At 34.1% G+C, this 21370-nt stretch overlaps 1 protein-coding gene across 1 annotated transcript in view; it reads right to left on the bottom strand.

The window, feature by feature from the left end:
- SWT1 (SWT1 RNA endoribonuclease homolog) overlaps positions 1 to 21370 on the bottom strand; it is a gene marked incomplete at both ends in the record, with an annotated part of 72079 nt that overhangs the window by 37085 nt on the left and 13624 nt on the right. Inside the window, 9 exons of the mRNA XM_084250348.1 lie at positions 2062 to 2200; positions 3255 to 3418; positions 5362 to 5507; positions 7677 to 7770; positions 14976 to 15164; positions 15589 to 15690; positions 17039 to 17168; positions 18297 to 18356; positions 19811 to 20549. Of these exons, the coding sequence (XP_084106474.1) occupies positions 2062 to 2200; positions 3255 to 3418; positions 5362 to 5507; positions 7677 to 7770; positions 14976 to 15164; positions 15589 to 15690; positions 17039 to 17168; positions 18297 to 18356; positions 19811 to 20549 (1763 nt within the window). The remainder of the gene's footprint in view (positions 1 to 2061; positions 2201 to 3254; positions 3419 to 5361; positions 5508 to 7676; positions 7771 to 14975; positions 15165 to 15588; positions 15691 to 17038; positions 17169 to 18296; positions 18357 to 19810; positions 20550 to 21370) is intronic.

Below are 21370 nucleotides of genomic sequence, written 5' to 3'. Positions count from 1 at the left end.
CAGCAACATAGATGGCGCTGGAAGGGATCATGCTCAGCAAAATAAGCCAGAAAGAAAAAGAAAAATACCGGATGGTCTCACTCATAGCAGGAATCTAGAAAACTTACATAAGGGACCAGGAAAATGAATAACTATAAGAAAGTGAAAATCAGAATCAACAAAAAACTATGAAACAGAGACACTTTTGAGGGGGTGGGGGGCGGGAGGGGAGGGATTGGGATCAGAATGGGGGGGTTGCAATTGTATGGGGAATATAAAAATAAAATTTATTATTTTAAAAAAAATTAAAAAATAAAAACAAGATGTTCAATACCTCAAAAAAAAAAAAAAGGGTAACTTTTAAAAATAAACATTCACACAACACCTACCACTTCATTAGATACCAAGTAAGATTATTTTTAAAAAAGATTTATTTATTTATACAGAGCTGGGGTACAGGTCAGAGGCGCGGGAGGGTGAGAGGATTCACCAGAGACAGAGTGGGAAGCAGAACAGGCAGACTGGAATACACTGCTGAGGGGAGAAGCGGGTGAGACATGAGAGGTCTGCCATGCCATGTGGGTATCTCCCTGGCCGGCCAGAAATAGAACCCGCACTGCAGAGGCTGCAGACAGCTTCATAGTACTGCGTTCACCCCACTGCACCACAGGGGAGGCCCCCAAGTAAGATTTTTAAATCCCTTAAAGGAAACTTTTTAAGCTAGAAAACATTTTTCAAACTGCTTGTAATTTCAGGGAAAGAGATTATGGTTTTGTTTTGTCTTTAGCTTCCAGGAATCTTGGTGTTAAAAATCTGTGCTCAAGTGCTACACATTTTGTGATAAAATTATCTCTTATTTTTCATTATCTGACTCTTGGACCTTTAAAATTTAATTCAAACATTCAAGTACTCAAGTTGTTAGTGGCCCGCTTGTATTCACAATTTTTAATTATTTTTTAGATATTTACTTATTAATTTATTTTTGCATAGAATTGGGGTATAGACCAGAGGTGTGGGGGTGAGAGGATTCACCAGAAGAGAATGGGGAGCAGAGCAAGCAGATCTACTGAAATACACTGCTAAGGGGAGCAGGGGGTGAAACGGGCTGTTGCGGTAGGTCTTTAAGGTGGGAGCACTGAGACTTAACCCCTAGGCCACCAGGGCGGCTCCCCACAGTTATTTTTTAAAAAGATTGGATATAACTAACACATAAAGAAAGTAAGTAAGACAGATTCACTCCATGTTCAAAGTTAGAAAAAAATCACTAACCAACTGATATCCAGTAATGGTTCCAGTTGTCATTCTTAAAGGTGTAACTTGGGACAAATCACTTACTCTATCAGTGCTAGTTTCCTTAATTGAAAACATGGGCTTTAATAACCTTAGATCAGTTTTTTTCACATTTTTTCTTTCAGAGTCTTTCATATTCAAATCTTACATGGACTCTCCACACATACACAATAAAATAAAAGTGCTTGGTTAAAACTGGAGTTAAGGGCTAAAGGCCCATCACCTACAAGATATTCCATCAGCCTTTCCACCCTTGTCAACCTGTGGTAGCTCGGAAACACAAGAAGCCTAAGGATCTGTGTGGCATATTTAAACTCCAGCAACTGAATGATGATGATTTCTTCCAGTTCTAAAATTCACTATGCAACAAGGCAAATATTACTTATCCAAATATTTAAACAGAAACCTAAGACACTATTTTTTAAATTAGCACATGAAATGTCATAAAGTATTTGTGCTAAACATAGTGAGAAATGAAAAAAATCTGAGTAATTCTATTTGCATACTCAAATATTAAAATATGGCTTAAAAGTTTTCAAATATTACTAAAAATTATATATTCACAATATCCAGGAATAACAACAGTATCACCATTACAGTCACAAATTTTATAAACTACATCCAGTCATCCAGCTAACACAAATTCCCTTTTGAAATTAGAAATATAAATAGTTAAAAACTAATTAACCAATTTTGAATTAATTCATCCTCATATTCCATGGGCAATATCTGCTAGTCTAACTTAACATTTTAACATAACACTGATAAAGACAAAATAAAAAAGATTCATACCTTTACAGAGATTTTCATATAGGCTCTCAATGGTTAAAAGCAAATTCTTTTCCATAATTAATCCAAATACAGCCACCCAATGCTTTCTAAAGCACTGTAATAAATGTATTAGAGTCCATGGTGGTTTCAAGTATAGCATCTAAAAATAATTTAGAAAAAAATTAATATCTACTTATTTATTATTCCTGTGATTAAAGTACTTATTTAGGAATTCTTATGTATATTTTAGGGTAAAGTAGTTAGTTGAATTCTTTTTAAAGAAAAGGCATTTTATTAAAAGCCAATGAAATACTAATTCTACTGAAAAATGCTTTTGTAAAATTCTTATTAGTACAGTTTCTAAATCTATGTACAAAAAAGAAGGAATAGTTCTAGTTAGCAAAGATCTTCAATCTATTTTTCAACACAGCATTTCTATGAGGAGGTAAATCTAATTACTTTGTACATAACTAATAATTGACACTATACTCTTGCAAAAACATGTTCATAAAGAAGATTGATCATTTAGTATTACAAACTGTCTGCATGTCCTTCTTCTAAATCACTCATATGCAATTACTTAAAGTCAACTCTCCTAGCATCTTCTGATCACTCTTCATCATCTTGGTTCAACATTTGATAAGATAATTAACCAGCACACACAGTATGTTGGCAAATATTAACCTCTCAGTCAATATCTGGAATAGACACAATCTACAATTGATGGGAAATAAAACAAATGGCAAGCAAACCGACTTCAGAAAAGATGTGAATCTAAACAAAATCAAAAGATCTTGCTAATGTAAATATCTTGCTAATGTAAATAAATTTATACTATGATTCTCATATTAAAAGACATAAGTCAAAATATACAGTTCGCTCTCTGAATACATATTGCTAGGGAAAATTCCTACACTAAACATTTTGACTCAAATAAACTAAATATGAAAGAAATTTTTATGAAGTTAATTGAAGCTCCATGGGTGCAGTGTATCTGACACAATATTCGTATAAAAAAAGTGCTGAAAAAAACAAAAGATAAAACATGCCTATCACTTCATTTGCAAAATGTTGTTTCAAAACTCAAGAGGAAATACAGCATGATATAGATTATTACAATAAAGCTTATGCATTTTATGTATTTATCACAATAAAAGGAACAAATATATAAAAATACAAAAGAAATTTTCTGGTAATTGAACTGAAATAATCACCTCCATCCAAAGGTCTCCAAAAGCAATTTTCATTTCTGTTTCTAATATTGAAGATAAAGCTGTTCCAAGGGATTTTTCAAGATCAGATATAATGCTTTCAAGTAAAATGGATAGTCCAGAATTTTTTGATTCTTCTTCATAGCTCTCTTGCAGAGATGTTGCTTCTTTAAAACAAATAATTACAAGCTTCATTTAGGACACTAATTAAAACCATCAATATTACATTTACATAATATTTAAGTATATATAATTAATATTTGGCTATAAAAAAATTAGTATTTAAATATTTAAATAACCTAGAAAATAAATTAGCACTTTCATTTTTAAAAACAATATTTAGAAACAGGTATCTCCAGTCTATTTGTTTTAGATGCAACACAAATATATTACTTTAACAAATGCTTTTTGTTTTTTTAAAGATTTATTTATTTAGGGCCTCCCCTGGTGACGCAGCGGTTGAGCGCGGGGCTATGAAGTTTCGTGAGGCCTCTGCAGCGCCCATTCGATCCCCGGCCGCAGGCAAGGGGCGCAGACCTCTCCTGTCGCGCCCGCTGCTCCCCTCAGCAGTGTATTTTCGTCAGTCTGCCTGTTCTATTCCTCACTCTGGCTCTGGTGAATTTTCTCACCCTCCTGCGCTTCTGACTGTACCCAGTGCTTGTATAAATAAATAAATAAATCTTAAAAAAAAATCTTTATTTATTTATGCATACAAGAACTGGGGTACAGGCCAGAGATGGGGGGGGCGGTGAGAGGATTCACCAGAGACACTGGGGAACAGAACACGCACATTGACTGAAATACACTGCTGAGGGGAGCAGCAGGCGAGTCAGGAGAGGTCTGTTGTGCCATGTGGGTAGCTCCCTGGCCAGGGATGGAACTCGTGCTGCAGTGGCTGCAGATAGCTTCATAGGTTGCGTCTTAACCCCTTGCGCCACCAGGGAGGCCCAGCAAATGCTCTGTCTTTTTGACAATAGGCAAGGAAATATTTTTACAGGTAGGAATTGAAGAAATGTTATGGTGCTTTGCAACTTTAATTATATTATTATCAAATGGGGGGGGGGGAGAATACTTTGCACCTAAAGAAAACCAAGGATCAAAATGTGTTTTATTTTTCAAAAACTGTATTCTTCTAATCATAGCCCACATCAATAAACTGTTTTAAAAAGACCAAAGTCTCAGCCTTAACCACTGCTTATGCTTTCCCTTTCAAAAAGAGCTTTTATTTTTTCAACTGATATTATAACATTAACATTACTATCTTGATAATTGCAATTGCAAGTGCAATTTCTTTATGGCCAAATTAAAAGTATTAAGTGACTTATCTCTATAAATACAAACTAAGAATTTAAAATGATAGTAACACACCAAACTAAAGGCATGTTACTCCTGAAAAACAACAAACTAAAATATCTCTTACTCCTTCTAAATACCATTGAATATTATGATAAAAGAAAGATTTTTTTTTTGGTAATCAAAAAGATCAAATAAATGGTATATGAATATATGATTTGTATGTAAGTATATATAAAAAGTACTTGCAATATTAGACATTTTAATAATTATCTTCCCCACAGAGGGAAAAGGTAGAATGTATTTTTAAATAATGTCAGATTTAACAATAATATTCCATCAAATATCAAACTATAAAACAAATTATTCTGGTTGAAAAGAGACAAGCAACAGTAAGGTCTTTAGTTTTTTTAAGTAATAGAAAGTTATGAAAATAAGGCTGATTTTAAAAAGAAAGCAGTTAAATTTTCTGCACCTTAAGTGAACATTTCCTACAGCTAGTATTTAGTTAAAAGGTATAGTCTGCAATGTATAAACAGCATGCACACAGTAATCATAAATACGTAAAAATGAATAAGTGTATAAAATCTCAAATTAATTCATAAAAGTATATGCAGAAGGCAATAATGTTAACTATGCTAGCTTTTGGATTACCATTATAGTTTTCACTTATTTCTAACATTTACATTCCAGCATATATTCCCAATCATGTTATTTTAAATGTACATGATGAAAACTTAGTATTAATTACAACTGTTACCAAAAATCTTAATGCAAAAATACGTATATTTCTAGTTATTCACAGTAAGAATACTACCTTCTTTCAATTGTTGCTTAGATATACAAGGTTGATGACATACATCTGTGTTCAGAGATAAGTTTAATAACTCTGCACTCAATTCTTCTTTACTGAGTGACTTCACACCACTTATAAGGCCTTTGTTTCTTAAATTTCTATCATCCCTGAGGTTGGGGTTAAGAGGAAAAAATATTTTTATAAGATAAGTAACACAGTAACTGAAAACACACGGGATCTAATCAGAGGTTGGTGATTCTCCACATAAATATTAACAAAGAAGAAATGAGCATACAACAGAGTAAAATTACATGAGCTTTTGAGGAAAATAATTATGATTCACTAACTTTTCCTAATACCAGGCACTTTCTAAGCAACACAACACTCTCTCTCTCTCTCTCTCTCTCTCTCTCTCTCTCTCTCTCAATCAATCAATCCATTTAATTATCACAATAAACATCTTAGGTAGGAGTGGCACTATTTATCTCCATTTCAAAGATGACAAACTGAAATGTAAAGAGGTAAAATGACTTATCCAAACATACCTCCAGACACAAAAATTATATTGATGAGAGCTACAAGTGTCTATCTTTTTGCGTGGGGGCAATCCCCAAATCTTCAATGATTTAGTGACAATGGAAATTCACAAAGCTTTAGAGCTTTAAATGTCCTAAGACAATGTTCAAGACTGGCTAACAGATAGAAAGTTAAGAGAGAAACTGAAGAAGGAAAGAAACCACAGAGCAGGTGAGCCCTAAAATCTGCATATAAATTTTGTCCAGAAAAAAACAACACACTGCCAAGATAGAAAGTAATCAACAGACTCATATTCAAATATGACACAGATGTTGAAGGTATCTGACAGGGGACTTAAAACAATTTGATTAATTCATTCCCTGGTTTCAGGACCAAAATAATGTGATTAATGTGCTAAAGGTTTTAACAGAAAAAGTTAATAGCATGCAAAATCAGACAGACAAATTTAGCATAGGTTAAAAGTAAATGGATGGAACGTGATATACCAAGATAATAGGTATATTAATACTAAATAAAGACTTCAAAACCAGGAATATTATCAGAGACAAAGAGATGCATTATCTAATGAGAAAGGGGCCAATTCTCCTAAAGTGCTCTATAATACATGAAGCAAAACAAATAGAACTGAAAGAAGAAATGGATAAATGCACGTTTATAGTTGAAAATTCTAATAGTCCTGTGTCAGTAATCACAGAACAAGTGGGTGAATAATTAGCAAAGCTATAGAAGTCCCAAACAATACTATCAACCAATATAACCTAATTGAAATGTGCAGAATTACTCCAATCACAAGAGCAAAATACATATTCTTTCCAAGTGTACATAAAGCATTCACTAAGGTAGATCATATTCTTGGCCATAAAATAAACTTTAGCAAATGTAAAAGAATAGAAATGATATAAATTGTGCTCTTAAGTCAACATAATTAAATTAGAAATAAGAAACAAAAAGATAACTGGAAAATTTGCAAATATCTGGAATCAAGAAAAAGCATCTAAATAACCTATGGGTCAAAGAGGAAGTCACAAGGGAAATTATAAAATGTATTGAACAAAAATAAATGTGCAACATATTGAAATCTGTGGAATGCAATTAAAGCTGTGCTTAAAAATTTATAGGAGTTTCAAATACACGATCTAATTTTATACCTTAAGAAAGTAGGAAAAGAGCACAAAGCGGCACAGAAATACTTTCTGGGATAATGCAAGTATTCTATATATTCAAAAGGATGTGGACTACACTAGTGTATGCATTATCAACACTGTCTAGTTAAGATTTGTTCATTCCAATAAATGTATATTTTTCCTCAAAATACAAAGAACTGCTTAAACATAACCATGTAGGGGGACAGGGAGTGGATGAAGGTATGAATAACACCATAGCAGAATTTTGATAACGGTTGTATCTAGTACATAATTCATTAATGCTTCTTTACTTTCAATATTGTTGAAGTTCTCCATAATAAAAGTTTCAAAACTTGACTCGTAACCACTAAATTGTCAGATATTTTTCTTTGAGAACTATTCATTGGGGTGTTAAATTGACTTTCCTCTGATTTTTCAAGAGTTCTCTGAATATTACATAATTTAAATTGAGTGAAACTTTGCTACATAAGATTCAAATCTCATTTTTCTATAGATTACACACTTTAGAAATGTGAGCTATAACTGAGTATTTTTACTTGGCAGATTTAGAAAGTTATGTTTCGATCCTTGGTATGTTGTATACAATATGATTTTTAAAAGTTCTTTGTTATGTCTCTATTGTTAAAAAAAAAATAAAATTACTATGAGACTCACGTGCACAGTATAACAACAGAACAAGGGAATAATTCCTGGTATTGAAGACAGCATTTTAATACTCGATCATCATTATTTTCATCACTTAATCCATCTGCAAATTTAGCAAAAGAAATGGTCAGTAAACAATGGGTACTACAAATCTGGGTACTATATAAACAATCTAGGCTGTGACTATAAATCAACATCTAAAAAGAAAATAAACTTTTTAAATGAAAAGACGATGACAATGCACAGCAAAGTAACGCCTTGAAAATTTTGGATGTAAAATTCAGGTAGCATATAGTAGTGGGTTTAGTAAAGTGTTAGTTTATTACTAAAATGGAATAGGATATACCTATGAATAAACACAACAAAATGTGATCCACAGGTTAAATGACTAGAAACCCAAAGTTATGAATTCAAGTTCAATTCAGTAAGGGATTATAAGTAAACTATATGATTATGTCAGCTTAAAATGATCTCAAAACTTAAAAAGAATTTTATACACTAATAAGCAACTTCTCTACCAACAGCATAACCATTTTCATGTGTCTCTTTTCCTTACTCTCTTAAGCAGTAACATTAAGAGATTTATAGGAGGAAGCAATACATAAACACATAAAGTAATTTCTGACAGATGTTACTCTGTGACCGACAGGGTGTCCTCTAGAATTCTCCAAGTCTTAAAGCATCTAGGAAATGTTTGGGTTTTTTGTGAAAATAATACAATGTGTAGAAATAGAACCAAAGATGGTATTTCTCACAGGTCCTTACACTACCTGCCTCAGAACTCTCTTAAGTAAATTGTCAATAATACAGAGCGCAGTACCACACTCCAAATTCACATCCCAGTAACAATCTTTGCAGCCTGGATCCAAAGATTAAATTTAAGCCCTCAAATTTAAGCCCTCATGGAGCCTTATGGTATTAAAGTTCAAGACATACTAATCAATGAGCCTCAATTTTGTTCCCAGATTATAACCTTTCCCCCCCAACTTTTATCCTATATTGTTTAGTCCTCTAAACATTCAAATTAGAAAACTCATTCATTCACACAATGAAATTTATATAGGGCCTATTTTGTGCCAAGTCCCTGTACTAAGTAACTGGACATGCAAAGATGAATAAACTCTTCAGTAGCTCACAGTATCATAATGAAGGTAGAAAGGGCTCAATCCAACTCTGAATGAAATTGAAGGAGACGTAGCTCAGTTGTTTAATCAAACAACAGAAGCAGACAGACAGACATGTATTACATCATCATTCCTCTTCCTTTTAGTCTGCAGTATAAATACTACAATAATGAAAATGGGTGGCTCAAAATTTAAAGCAACTCAATTTAGCAGACAAGCTTGAAACCCTGCTTTCCCATGGACTACATGTGTAATCTTGGGTAAACTGCTTGACTATAAGAATTAAATGAAAAAATTTATATGAAGCACTTCGCCCAGTATATGGTAATAGCAAATGCTGTCTAAGTAATATATACATATTAATTTAGACTCAGCTTAGCTGGCACCTGAGCAGCAATGACTTTTACTCATATATAACACCAAAATTAATTCCATATAATTATAGCTAATATTTTTAATATTTAATAGAATTGAAGATCTTTGATAACAGGTTTTGTCTGTTGCACCAACACTCAGAACAGCCCCAATGCTGTAGGTATAAATATTTGGTAATGAATCAACAAAGACTTAAGATAAATAATGGAACACATGTCTGGTGGGACATATATGGTCACCTATATATAACAAAGGAACAAAGAATATAAACTGGAACAGGGAGTCTCTTCTCTAAATGATGCTAAGAAAACTGGATGTCACATGCAAAAGAATGAAACTAGGCCACTACACTATCTCACACCATATGCAGAAATCAGCTCAAAATGGATAAAAGACTTGGATGTAAGGCCTGACACCTAAAAATATATAGAAGGAAACATAGGCAAAACACTTCATTACATAACTTCAGAAACACCTTTGAGAACTCATCTCCACAAGTAACTAAAATATAAACAGCTGGGACTACATCAAACTAAAAAGCTTCTAGACAGACAAAACAGCAACCAAAACAAAGAGACACCTTAATGAAATACTCCCACACCATACACCTGATACCAAACTGATAAGGTACTGATACCAAAGATCTACAAAGAGCTCACACAACTCAAAAAAAAATTAAATAAATAAATAAAATTAAAAAATGGGGAGAAGTGTTTAAAAGACACTTCTCCACAGAAGAAATGCAAATGGCTAACAGGCAAATGAAAAAGGTTTACCATCACTTATTATCAGTAAAAACAAATCAAAACCACTATAAGATACCACTTCACTCCAGTGAGAATGGCCCACATTAAAAAAACAAACAGGGGCCTCCGGTTGCAAAGCTGCCAGTAGCTGCCCATCAGCCTCTGAAGCGCCGGTTAGATCCCTGGCTGCTCCCCGACCACTGGAGGAGGGTCCCACATGGTGCGCAGACCTCTCCTGCCGCCTGCTGCTCACCTCAGCAGTGTACTTCAGTCCTTCTGCCTGCTCTGCTCCCTGCTCTGGCTCTGGTGAATTCTCTCACCCTCCTGCACTTCTGACCCAGTGCTTATGTGAAAAAACAAACAAACAAACAAACAAACAAACAAACAAAAACAAGTGCTGGTGAGGATGTGGAGAAAAATGAACCCTCTTATACTGTTGGTGGGGATGTAAACTGTAGCAGTCACTATGGAAAGCTGTGTGGAGAATCCTCAAAACACTACAAATGGATCTGCCATACAACCCAGGTATTCCACTCCTAGGAACCTATTCAAAGGACACAAAACACTAATTCTAAAGGAAACCTGCACTCCTATGTTTACTGCAGCACTCTTTACAATAACCAAGATACGGAAACAATCTAAACGCTCCGAATCAGATGACTGATGTGATATATGTACAAAATGGAATGTTACTCAGCAATCAAAAGAGATAAACTAATGCCATTTGAGGCAACATGGATGGAGCTGAAAAGGATTATGCTGAGCAAAATAAGCAGATGGGGAAAGATAAGTATCAAATGGTTTCATTTAAATGTGGAATGTAGAGAAATCAAACAAAGTGTCAAAGAAAAACCTTGAAAGCTGACCACAGATATGAAGCATCCAAGAGGGAAGTGGGAAGGGATGGTGGGTTGGAGGGAGAGCACAAGAGACTATGATGATGGACTAGGATACTCTGGTGGGAACTGTGGTGACTACATCTGAGGGGAGAAATCATATACTGTACAAAAATTAACAATGTAAGAAAAAAGTACTTAAAAACAAAAAATAATGAATTAATTTTATTCTAAAGCATAAAAACGGTGAAAAAAATGTCAGTGGGGAGATGGCAGGTATCTTTATTTTTGTCCTTAAATTTAACTTATTATAATAAAATGATTACAGGGCCTCCCCGGTGGTACAAGGGGTTAAGCGCTGCACTATGAAGCAATCCACAGCCTCTACAGCACAAGTTTGATCCCTGGCCATCCAGAGAGAAAACCACATGACGCAGTAGACCTCTCCTGTTGCACCCGCTGCTCCCCTCAGCAGTGTACTTCAGTCTGCTTGTTGTGTTCCCCACTCTGTCTCTGGTGAATTCTCTCACCACCATCCCCAGCTCTGGCCTGTACCCCAGCTCTTGTATGCATAAATAAATCTTTTTAAAAAATGATTATAAAAAAATCTGAAAAATTTCAAAAACATAAAGAAAATTAACATAAGACATAATTGCACCAGTTAAATATAACTAATGTTCACCATCTATAAGGATACAAATTTGGGATTGTACTTTCTATTCTTTTAAATCTTGTTTTGTTTAATATAAACATTTTTCAAAATGCAGTATTCTCTCATATGACCAAAGCATTGCATGTTAGCTTCCCCAATTGTCAGTCAGGTTGGTTTCCATTTTTTTTTGCTATATAAATAATTCCGTGATGAAAACTTTCACATAAATCACTGTGGGCATTTCTGATTATCACTTTAGGATACATTTCTGGAAAATGTTTTTTTTTTAAAGATTTATTTTATTTTTATGCAAGAACCGGGGTACAGGCCAGATGTGCAGGAGGGTGAGAGGATTCACCAGAGACAGAGCAGGGAACAAAACAGGCAGACTGACTGAAATACACTGCTGAGGGGAGCAGCGGGGGAGACAGGAGAGGTCTGCCGCGCCATGTGGGTATCTCCGCAGCTGGTTGGGATCGAATCCGCACTGCAGAGGTTGTGGACAGCTTCACAGTGCTGCACTCAACAGCCTGCGCCACCCGGGAGGCCCTGGAGAATGTATCTTTAGACATCTTGATACACACTGCTAAAGTGCTCTTCTGAAAAGTTACAAATTCATATTCCCAAAGCAAGTAAGCACTGTTAAGTGCTCCTAGGTGGGTCTTCAAAAGGAGTAACATTCTACATTCAGAAGAAAAATGAAATATCAAAGGAAGAAGTGACAATAAAAACTAAATTTTTATACATAAAAATTAAAAACATTGGAAAAGGAAAACTGAAGTTATTTGCAATGAACAAAGGGCAAAATAGTTGTACTTGTTTCTTTATGAATGATCTATTTTATTAGTAGTCTTTGTCCATTTTGGGGGAACGGGATTTTCAGTTTTTCTTATCAATCTGTGTTTTTCATGTAATAGGGGTCATTAAGTGCCTTAATAGAGTAACTTAACCAACCTTCACAAACAATTTTTGACCTATAGGTTATTCACCCCCATTTCATTTCTTCCCTTTTCACTTTCCCCAACTCAGGTTTATAAACTCAGCCTAATCAGATTTCAAATCCTATGCTCCCCTCACAATAATAAATACTACATCAATTAAATGCAATTTTGAAAAGAGTTAAGGACAAGGCTGAAATTACAGTCAAGGTGGACTATCTTCATTCAGTTTGTGGCATTTTTCTTTTAATGAAAAAAAGCTTGTATAAAAGACACACTGTTATAAAACTCAAGTAAAAGAAAGTAATGCATGCAAAATAAGCAAGTAGAATTGTCTGCAAATATGCATGACAGATGTGAGATATAATAAAAATTCATTTTGTTCTTGCCTTTGTCCAAACAAGTTACTTTAATTTGACTCAACAATCCAGAATTGAGTTTCTCATAAGAATTTCAGCTTACCATTACAAAATAAGATCTAATTTTATTTTTTTATTTGTTTATGCAGATAAGAGCTGCAGCGTGTAGACCAAAGATTGGGGGGGGGGGGCGGGGGGTGAGTGGATTCACCAGAAACAGTGTGGGGAACAGAACAGACAGATCTACTGAAATACTGCGGAGGGGAGCAGTGGGTGAGTCAGGAGAGGTCTGCTGTACCATGTGGATTAGCAACCTGGCGGGAAACCGAACTCATGCTGCAGTGGCTGCCGACAGCTTCACAGTGTTGACACTTAACCCCTTGCATCACCAGGGCAGCCCAAGATGAAATTTTATTATGATAAAAATGACAGAAGTTATTATAAAATCATTATTAGGAGAATAAATGTACTAAGTACGCTGTCTTAAATGATCAGTTTGATAGAAAACAATGATAGCACATAAAAGATTAGTTACACAATCTATATTACATCTACAACCCTGTAACTAAAAGTAACTTCAGCAACTTAAGAAAACTAAGCTCAAATAATTCCATATCAACATTAAAATGAAATTTGAATTTCAGGGAAGACCCTCAGAAATTGAAACAGCACAGGAGCTTGGAACCATTGCTTTGATGATCTCTCTTAATTATGAAAAAAGGACAGACTGAAGAGGAAGTCAAAGCATAAAAATAAAAAAGTACTTTCTAAAAATGGAAAAGGTCAAAAGTAATATAACAAGCATCTATAAATAATAAATGTGGCCAAAATTTCTATTCTAAATGAGCTGTTTTAAAATAATTTTCCAAGTAACTTATTGAAGAAATAGATAATCCATCTAGGACAAGTTCTTTAGCCTCCCTGTGCCTGTTTCCTCATCAGTAAAATGAGGCTAGTCTTCCATAAGTACTAGCCTATAAAACACTTGAAAGAGGATCTGACAAAAAATGGCCATAAAAGTGTTGTCTATTATTATCACTATTATCTATACTCATATAATAAAATATAATTTGTATCAGCAAACTAAAAAGAATAAATGATTAAGGAAATAAAATAAAAAGAATAGAAGAGTAAGCAAAATTCCCATCTCTTCTTAAGGATTGGTGCTTTATTAGATTGATGCTCTAGATCAGGGATTAGTTTTGTTAACTGTGGGACTGTTTAAAAAGTGTCTTATCTGTTAGCAATGTATACCAAAGTAGTCATGGGTAAAAATGATATAATTGGAATTTGTTTCAAACTAACGAAATTTCAGGAGTTTGGAGAGTATGAGAAAAGGAAATGAGAATAAACAAGAATGACAAAAGTTTGCTAATTACTGAAAATGAGGATAAGTACATAGAAGTTCATTATATTATACTCTCTACTTGCGCATTTGAAATTTTTTGTAATCAACAGTAAAATGAAAAAGGTAAGCTACGACTAATTTAATACATGTTCAAACATTTCAATTTTTTTAAAATCTAATAAGTGGTATGTATTTTCCTTTTTTTTTTTTTTAAGAAGGAACAAAAACAGATGCTTAGAGCAAAACTTAGAACTTTACTAATTACCTTCTACCGTAGCAAAGAAACCCTGTCTAATACTGGACTTCAGAGTATCACCATAATGGTTTTCCTTTAAAAGCTCTTAAATATATCACACTAAGTTTCCACTCAAACTGCATAAGCAGGGGTCTCCCTGGTGGCACAAGGGGTTAAGAGTCAGCACTATGAAGCAATCTGCAGCTACTGCAGTGCAAGTTCGACCCCTGGCTAGGGAGGTAACCAACATGGCATAGCAGATCTTTCCCGTCCAGCCCGCTGCTCCCCTCAGCAGTGCACTGCAGTCAATTGGCCTGTTCTGCTCCCCACTTGTCTCTGATGAATCCTTTCACCCCCCCGCATCTCTGGCCTGTACCCCAGCTCTTGTATGCATAAATAAATCTTTAAAAAAAAAAAAAAGAATCCAAAGTACTATAATGCAAATAACCATGCAGACAGAACTATATACCGTTACTAGATGTCTAAGTAATACAGATACAATATAAGAAGCCAAAAAATAAAAATCAAAGGCCACCACACCAATACTAAAGAATACCCCAAACCATCACTATGTCCTGTCATTTCATACTCCAAGAGTTATTTTTTTTTTAAGTTTTTCACCATTTTCCCTCTAATAATGAGTCAGTACCCACAGAAACCTTAATCAGGAAGCACCTAGAAAAAACAATACTTACAAAGTTTTTGAGATGCAAGTTGCATTGACTGACCCCATAGTCTCCTATCTTGATCTTTAAGACTGTCGTTGATGAAATGAACTGCAGGAATAGCTTTGTGCTGGGCATGTTTTAGCAGTTTTCCTGCCTTCATACGATCTAGCTCTTGCACCACAACCCAGGGAATTATTAACACAAGTTTGTCAAAGCCTAAAAAATAAAAAGATTTCTAAGAAGTCAACAAATATTTATTGAGCTACGAAATTGAGCTGCTGTAAAAGAATTGAATATTTCAAAGTAAGGAATTCACAATCTAGATTGAGACAATACATCAAAAAATGCAAATTAAAAACAGACATATCAAAAGAATGATGAACAAATAAATACTACTGGAGATCAAAGAAATGAGTTTAGATTGGTAGGTTAAACTGTGAAGAATCATTTCTTTTTACATAACTTGATTATACCATATATATGTTTCTATATATAATGCATATACTTAATAGCATACATATATGTATATACTTAATAGCATACCCATATGAAAATTCATTTGTGGGAAAAAAATCTACATCATGGTTAAAATATTAATTCAGGTTAAAAAAAAAAATCAGTAAATATGCTTTATACATACCCGGGATTTCTGTTGTCTTCAGAATTCTAACAAATTTGAGATGATTCATCAGAATATTTGTGTCAATAATAATCAGAAGCTTTTTGTCTGAAGCAGTATTTGCTGGAAAAAAGCAATGTTAGTATTTCATGACATTTGATAACAGACTTGCATAATTACTAAAATGTTGATATCACAGAACTTTGATAGCATTCTTCAAACAACAAAAACAAAGTACTCCAGGGCCTCCCCTAGTGGCGCAGGCAGTTGAGCGCAGCGCTGTGAAGCTGTCTGCAGAGCTGGTTCGAACCTGGCTGGTTGGCAAGGGTCCCACATGGCGCGACAGACCTCTTCTGTCTCACCCGCCGCTCCCCTCAGCAGTGTATTTTGCCAGTCTGCCTGTTCTGTTCCCCGCTCTATCTCTGGTGAATCCTCTTACCCTCCTGCACAACTGGCCTATACCCTGGTTCTTGTATAAATAAATAAATAAATCTTTAAAAAACAAAACAAAACAAAGTACTCCAATCCTTAAGAGACAGTGCAGCAATCAATGTTTAATTATCCACCAGTAGAATATTATGAATTGTTTATAGATGGATTTTAAATAAAAAACCATTTGCCCTGGAGCTTAACTACATTGTCAGGTCCTATTCTTAACCACTGGTAGTTGTACATTTAAGAATCATTAGCTAATTTTAATATATTCTGAGAGAAAAAGAATTGAAAAGATAAACATGTGTAAAAGAAAGAAAATAGATAATAATACTAGCATTGTTACTTCAAAGAAGCAATGCCAGGTAAGTTAATGCACAGAAAAACACTTAATAAATTGAAAAATGCAATGTAAATGTAAGATAACATTATTATTTTGATAAACACAATCAGAAACAGATTTTGGATAATCTCTATCATTCCCTTTTCCCAGAGTAGTAAGAATGATAAAAATTTTACTATACAAATCAGAAATCCATAAGCAATTTTCATTTTTTATCAATACATAGTAGAAATTGTTAAAAGTCATGATTAAAAGCAAGAATAAAAAGACAACTTATAAATCTGATTACTCCCCCATGGCAAAAAAGAGAAAGAGAAAATATGTCGAATACTATGAGATACATAAAACAAATAAGTAGTACACCTGATTCCTGTAGCTAAAAGAAATATACCATACTTTATAATTTTAAACAAGTACATTTTAACATTTTTCATCTAAGTTATTATAAAAATTGAATGTTAGTGTGTTAACTTTTTTCTTTTTTAAAGATTTATTTATTTATTTATTTATACAAGCACTGGGTACAGTCAGAAGCGCAGGAGGGTGAGAGGATTCAGAATATTTGTGTCAGTAACACAAATATTGACAGCTCACAGCCCAGCGCTCAACCGCTGTGCCACCAGGGGAGGCCCTAGTGTGTTAACTCTTAAGGAGGATAGGAGATCATAGACATTATGATATACATATAGCATATACCAGCAGAGGAATGTCCATCATCTTCCACTAAGTCAATCTCCATACTCATTAACTCTCCAGAAGGTGGAACTACAGGCAAATCCACACATTTTCCCACACGTGCAGCATGAAGCTCTTCTACTATCTGCATCTAAATTGTAAAAGACACACAAGAAGAATTTTGAATTATTTACTCTGTAGATTAACAAGAAAGGCAATGACTTCTTAATTTAATCCATGTAAGTTAAAATAGTTTGTGAAAGACAACAGGTGGTAAGAATATAGAGGCAACATGATTTAAAAAACACAGATTTATAAGCATACCGAAGATTTTAAAAACAGCTTCTCTTATTCTGTAACTTTAGGCAAGCAAACAATTTAACTATCTTGAATCTCACTTTGTTCATCTATAAATAGGAAAGCTAAATCTCTATTTCCTTTTAGTATTTTGGGGAGGATTGAATGAAATAATGTGGAGTTCCTTGCACAGAGCCCAGTAGATAGTAGATCTTCAAAATAAGTAAATTCTCATTTCAAAGTACATCAGGAGCCAAATATGCTCTTATCTGTGCACGGCACTCTTAAGATTTCCACAATTTCAAAAACTGAAATCTAGATCTTAAGACTTTCATGCCTGACATCATGAAAATAGTTCCCTGATACATTTTGATGGAAAGTAAAGAAAATATAATAATATTTTAGAGCACAGGCTAGAACTCTTTCTCTTATCAAGGGGCACTGACCCACAAGACGGAGAAATACAACTGACTGTCACAAATGAAAAACAACCAATATGGTTTTAAAGTCTTCTTTAAATAGAGAAATACAAAGTGTCCCATAAATCTAATTTTAATTTAGGAGCAGAGAACATAAAATTTTATGCAGTAATTCTATCAGGGTCAATCAGGAGATTCTAGCTGAGACATGAAACAAAAGGTAAAAAAACTATCATGCACTCTCATTTTCACTGAATGGCATGTCTTACTGCTGATTAGAAAAATGAGGCAAAAAAAACACGTTACTATCACACTATATTTTGGCAAGCTCCTCATCGAAAAACAGATTAGAGCTTATTAGAAACAAAGGAGAAAAAGTGAACAAGTAAATATGCTTTTGCAAACAGTTTTTCATGACTTCATAAAAACATAAGATTTAAGTAGAGACATCAATGTTATTTTCATACTACCAAGGTTTTTATAATCTTTATTGTTATTAAAAGTAGGAACTGTTTGACTTAATTTCATTAAAAATATTCAAAGTAAATAAGTATATCAATAACCTCTTGATCTGTATCTTGAACATTTTCAAGTGACACTGAAGAACATGGAGCATCAATATTCTGAAATGAGAAATATATTATTAGTTAGGAATGAAGTATATACCTAAAGCAGGGTTTTTCAACTTTGGGACTACTTACACATGGGATTGAATAATTCTGTGTTTTGAGGGCTGTTCTGTGCATTGTAGGATATTAAGAAGCGTCCCTGGCATCTTCCAATTAGATGCCATTAACACCACCCCACCCAAATTGGCAATCAAAAATGTCTCCATCAAGCCAATTGCCAGATGTCTCCTAAGGGTTGAAATTACTCCCTGATGAGAAACTGCCACTAGAAAAGGCTCAAAGTATTCAGTCACAGTAGAAATTCTTTAGGGTTTACTTATTCATATACACAATCCTAGGAATACTAATATTTAAAGAATAAAACTAGATACCACCCTAAGAAATAGAAGAAACTATGGCAGAGGCAAACAAGTTGGCCTTCAGTGGTGGTAACTTTTCTTCCAGGAGGAACTGAGCCATTTCTAAAGTGACATGACAAAACAATAAAAGGAACTTGAAGATTAATATATGACTGTGGGGCAAAAGCTGAAAAACGCACAGATTGCATTTTAATTTTTTGTCTTCTAGCAGAGATTGAAAACCTCTCTATTAATCCCACTTTTTCACTGACACTTTTGACCTTAAGTACAAGTAATAGGGAACTTAGCAAAAACCACTACTAAACAAAATCATCTAAAAAGTCTCCAAAATAAGACCAAACACATCTATTTTACAGAAAATACTCTTTAAACAAAGCCTTTTAGCCTATTTATGGTATAAAATACTATTTAGACAAGTGTATCATATGTAGAAATGTTTTACTAACAACATACTGGGCAAATTCAAGTTCCTGTTTTATATTCTACTGTAGAGAACTGGTTATAACACAGTTATGTTATAACACAGGTAAGTCCTCAAACTAGTCCACAAATACCAATTTATTAACATAATTTAGAAGCAAAATAGATATGCCAAGCTTCCTAGATTGGATCTCTGTATAGGTAGTTTACTTTGCTTGGAACACCACTGCTTCTTGCATCCCACCCATCTGGCCTTCACCAGCTCATTCTTTAGTCCTCGGTGTAAATGTTACCCCTTCCAGTAAACCTTTCTTAACTAATCCTTCAAGAGTATAGCAAGGCCATGTTAATCCCCTGATGTGTATTTATAGTCAGTGATAAGTACTAATCATATTTAAAATGACTGCTATGTGTCTCCTCAAATGAAAAAGGGACTGCTGTCTCCTGTAGGTTATTTTATTGCAGTGCCTAGCACACGGTAACACCAAAAAATGTGTAAAGGAACAAATTATTCAAAATACTAATTTCTGGGTGTCCTACAGTACCTGGGCTTAGAAGTACCAGTACCAGGCTAGAAAAAATCTACAGTACCAGGCTAGAAAAAATCCAAACCTGACTACATCAAAACTCTTTGCTGAAGCCAATAGTCTTCATCTTGCACTACCTTACCTGGATTAGGTTTTCAAGAGAACTTGAGTCACTACTTTCTCGATGTTCACAATATTTTCCTTCCCCCTCATGAACAGTTGGATTATATGTGGAACCTGAAAATAAATGTTCACTTCTCTGCTTCCTCAAATTTAATGAAACATTGGAGTTTTCCGGGCATTCTTTTTTCTCCTCCTTTGTCTTTGATTTGTTGGAAACTAAATTGAAGACATTTTCTTCTACAAGCTTCTGGAAGGTATCACGGGACTTTACTGGAATTTTGAAACTGATCTTCCTTCTTCTAGATTCAAGGGATTCCTTAATTATCTTGTGGGAAGCACAATCCTGAGAAAATTGGATCCTCTTGCATTTCTCTGAAGCACATTTTTCAGAACTATCTCTCAATTTATTGTATCTTTCTTTCTTGAGTTCTTTCATCATCTCCTTCCGAACATGTAAGTGAGGACACTTTCTTTCACCTGTCTGGCCTTCAGTTTTAGGTTTTACATCTTTGGCAATCTTAGGACTGCTGAGGTTTTTAATTCCATAGTCAGGCTTACTCTTAACATTTGTCAATTTAGTATCTTTAAGTTTAAAATCTACACATTTATTTATATCTTTTTTAATTCCATTTGAAGAAGGACTCTGTGAAATAATTTGATTATCATCTGAATATGATGTTTCTTGGAGTTTAACAGATCCTTGTGATGAAAAACTGGTTTTTGGTCTCTTTCTTGGAATGTCAGTTTCTACATTCAGTCTGTAAAACAGCACAGAAACAAGGTTAAATTACAATTATACATGTTTGTACATAACATTGCACTGTATCATTTTGGTTAAAACATGAGAACCAGCCTAATACGAACTTCTTAAAAAATATGAAATGGTTTATTAAGCATGAAGTGGGAAGGATTGGTCCACAGGTGGTGTTGGAATAATGGATTACTATACAAAAAATTTTATAGCATTATATAAATACCTTTTGACAATACATTGACAGCTTTATGTAATATCAGACAATATAACTTCCAAATAGTGTACACACGTAAAAGCAAATAATACAATTACAATACTTTACATTAAACCCTTAAAAACTACAGGGGAAAAGGGAATATTGGTCTGATTTCTCAACAGAGAATTTCTTAAACTGACAGCAGTATGAGAAATCACAAAGTAAAATAGTAAATGTAAATGACTATTTACTTTAGAACTTTGGAATATTAAAAAAAATAGTAAAAGACCTGGGAAATGGTATTTGATATATATATATATATATATGTGTATGTGTATATATAGAGAGAGCTTAGTACATAAAATGCTCACCCAAGAGGCATACCAATAGTCTAGAATAAGAGACAACCAGACATAAAAGAAAGAGAAAAAGGTAATGGCTAATAAACATTTGGGAGCAAAAGTTTGATTTCCCTAGTAATTGCAGACATGGTAACTATAACAACATACCATTTTTTCCCCTATCAAATTAGCACAGGTTTTCAAATAACATTAAATACTGGCCAGGAGTTACAATGCAGACCCTCTCATATGCAGCTGGTAAAAAGGCAAAAATGATATATGACCACA

This window comes from Talpa europaea, assembly GCF_964194135.1.
Source record: "Talpa europaea genome assembly, chromosome: 12".
Taxonomy (NCBI): Eukaryota; Metazoa; Chordata; class Mammalia; order Eulipotyphla; family Talpidae; genus Talpa; species Talpa europaea.
This window is presented reverse-complemented; position numbering and strand designations above follow the sequence as displayed.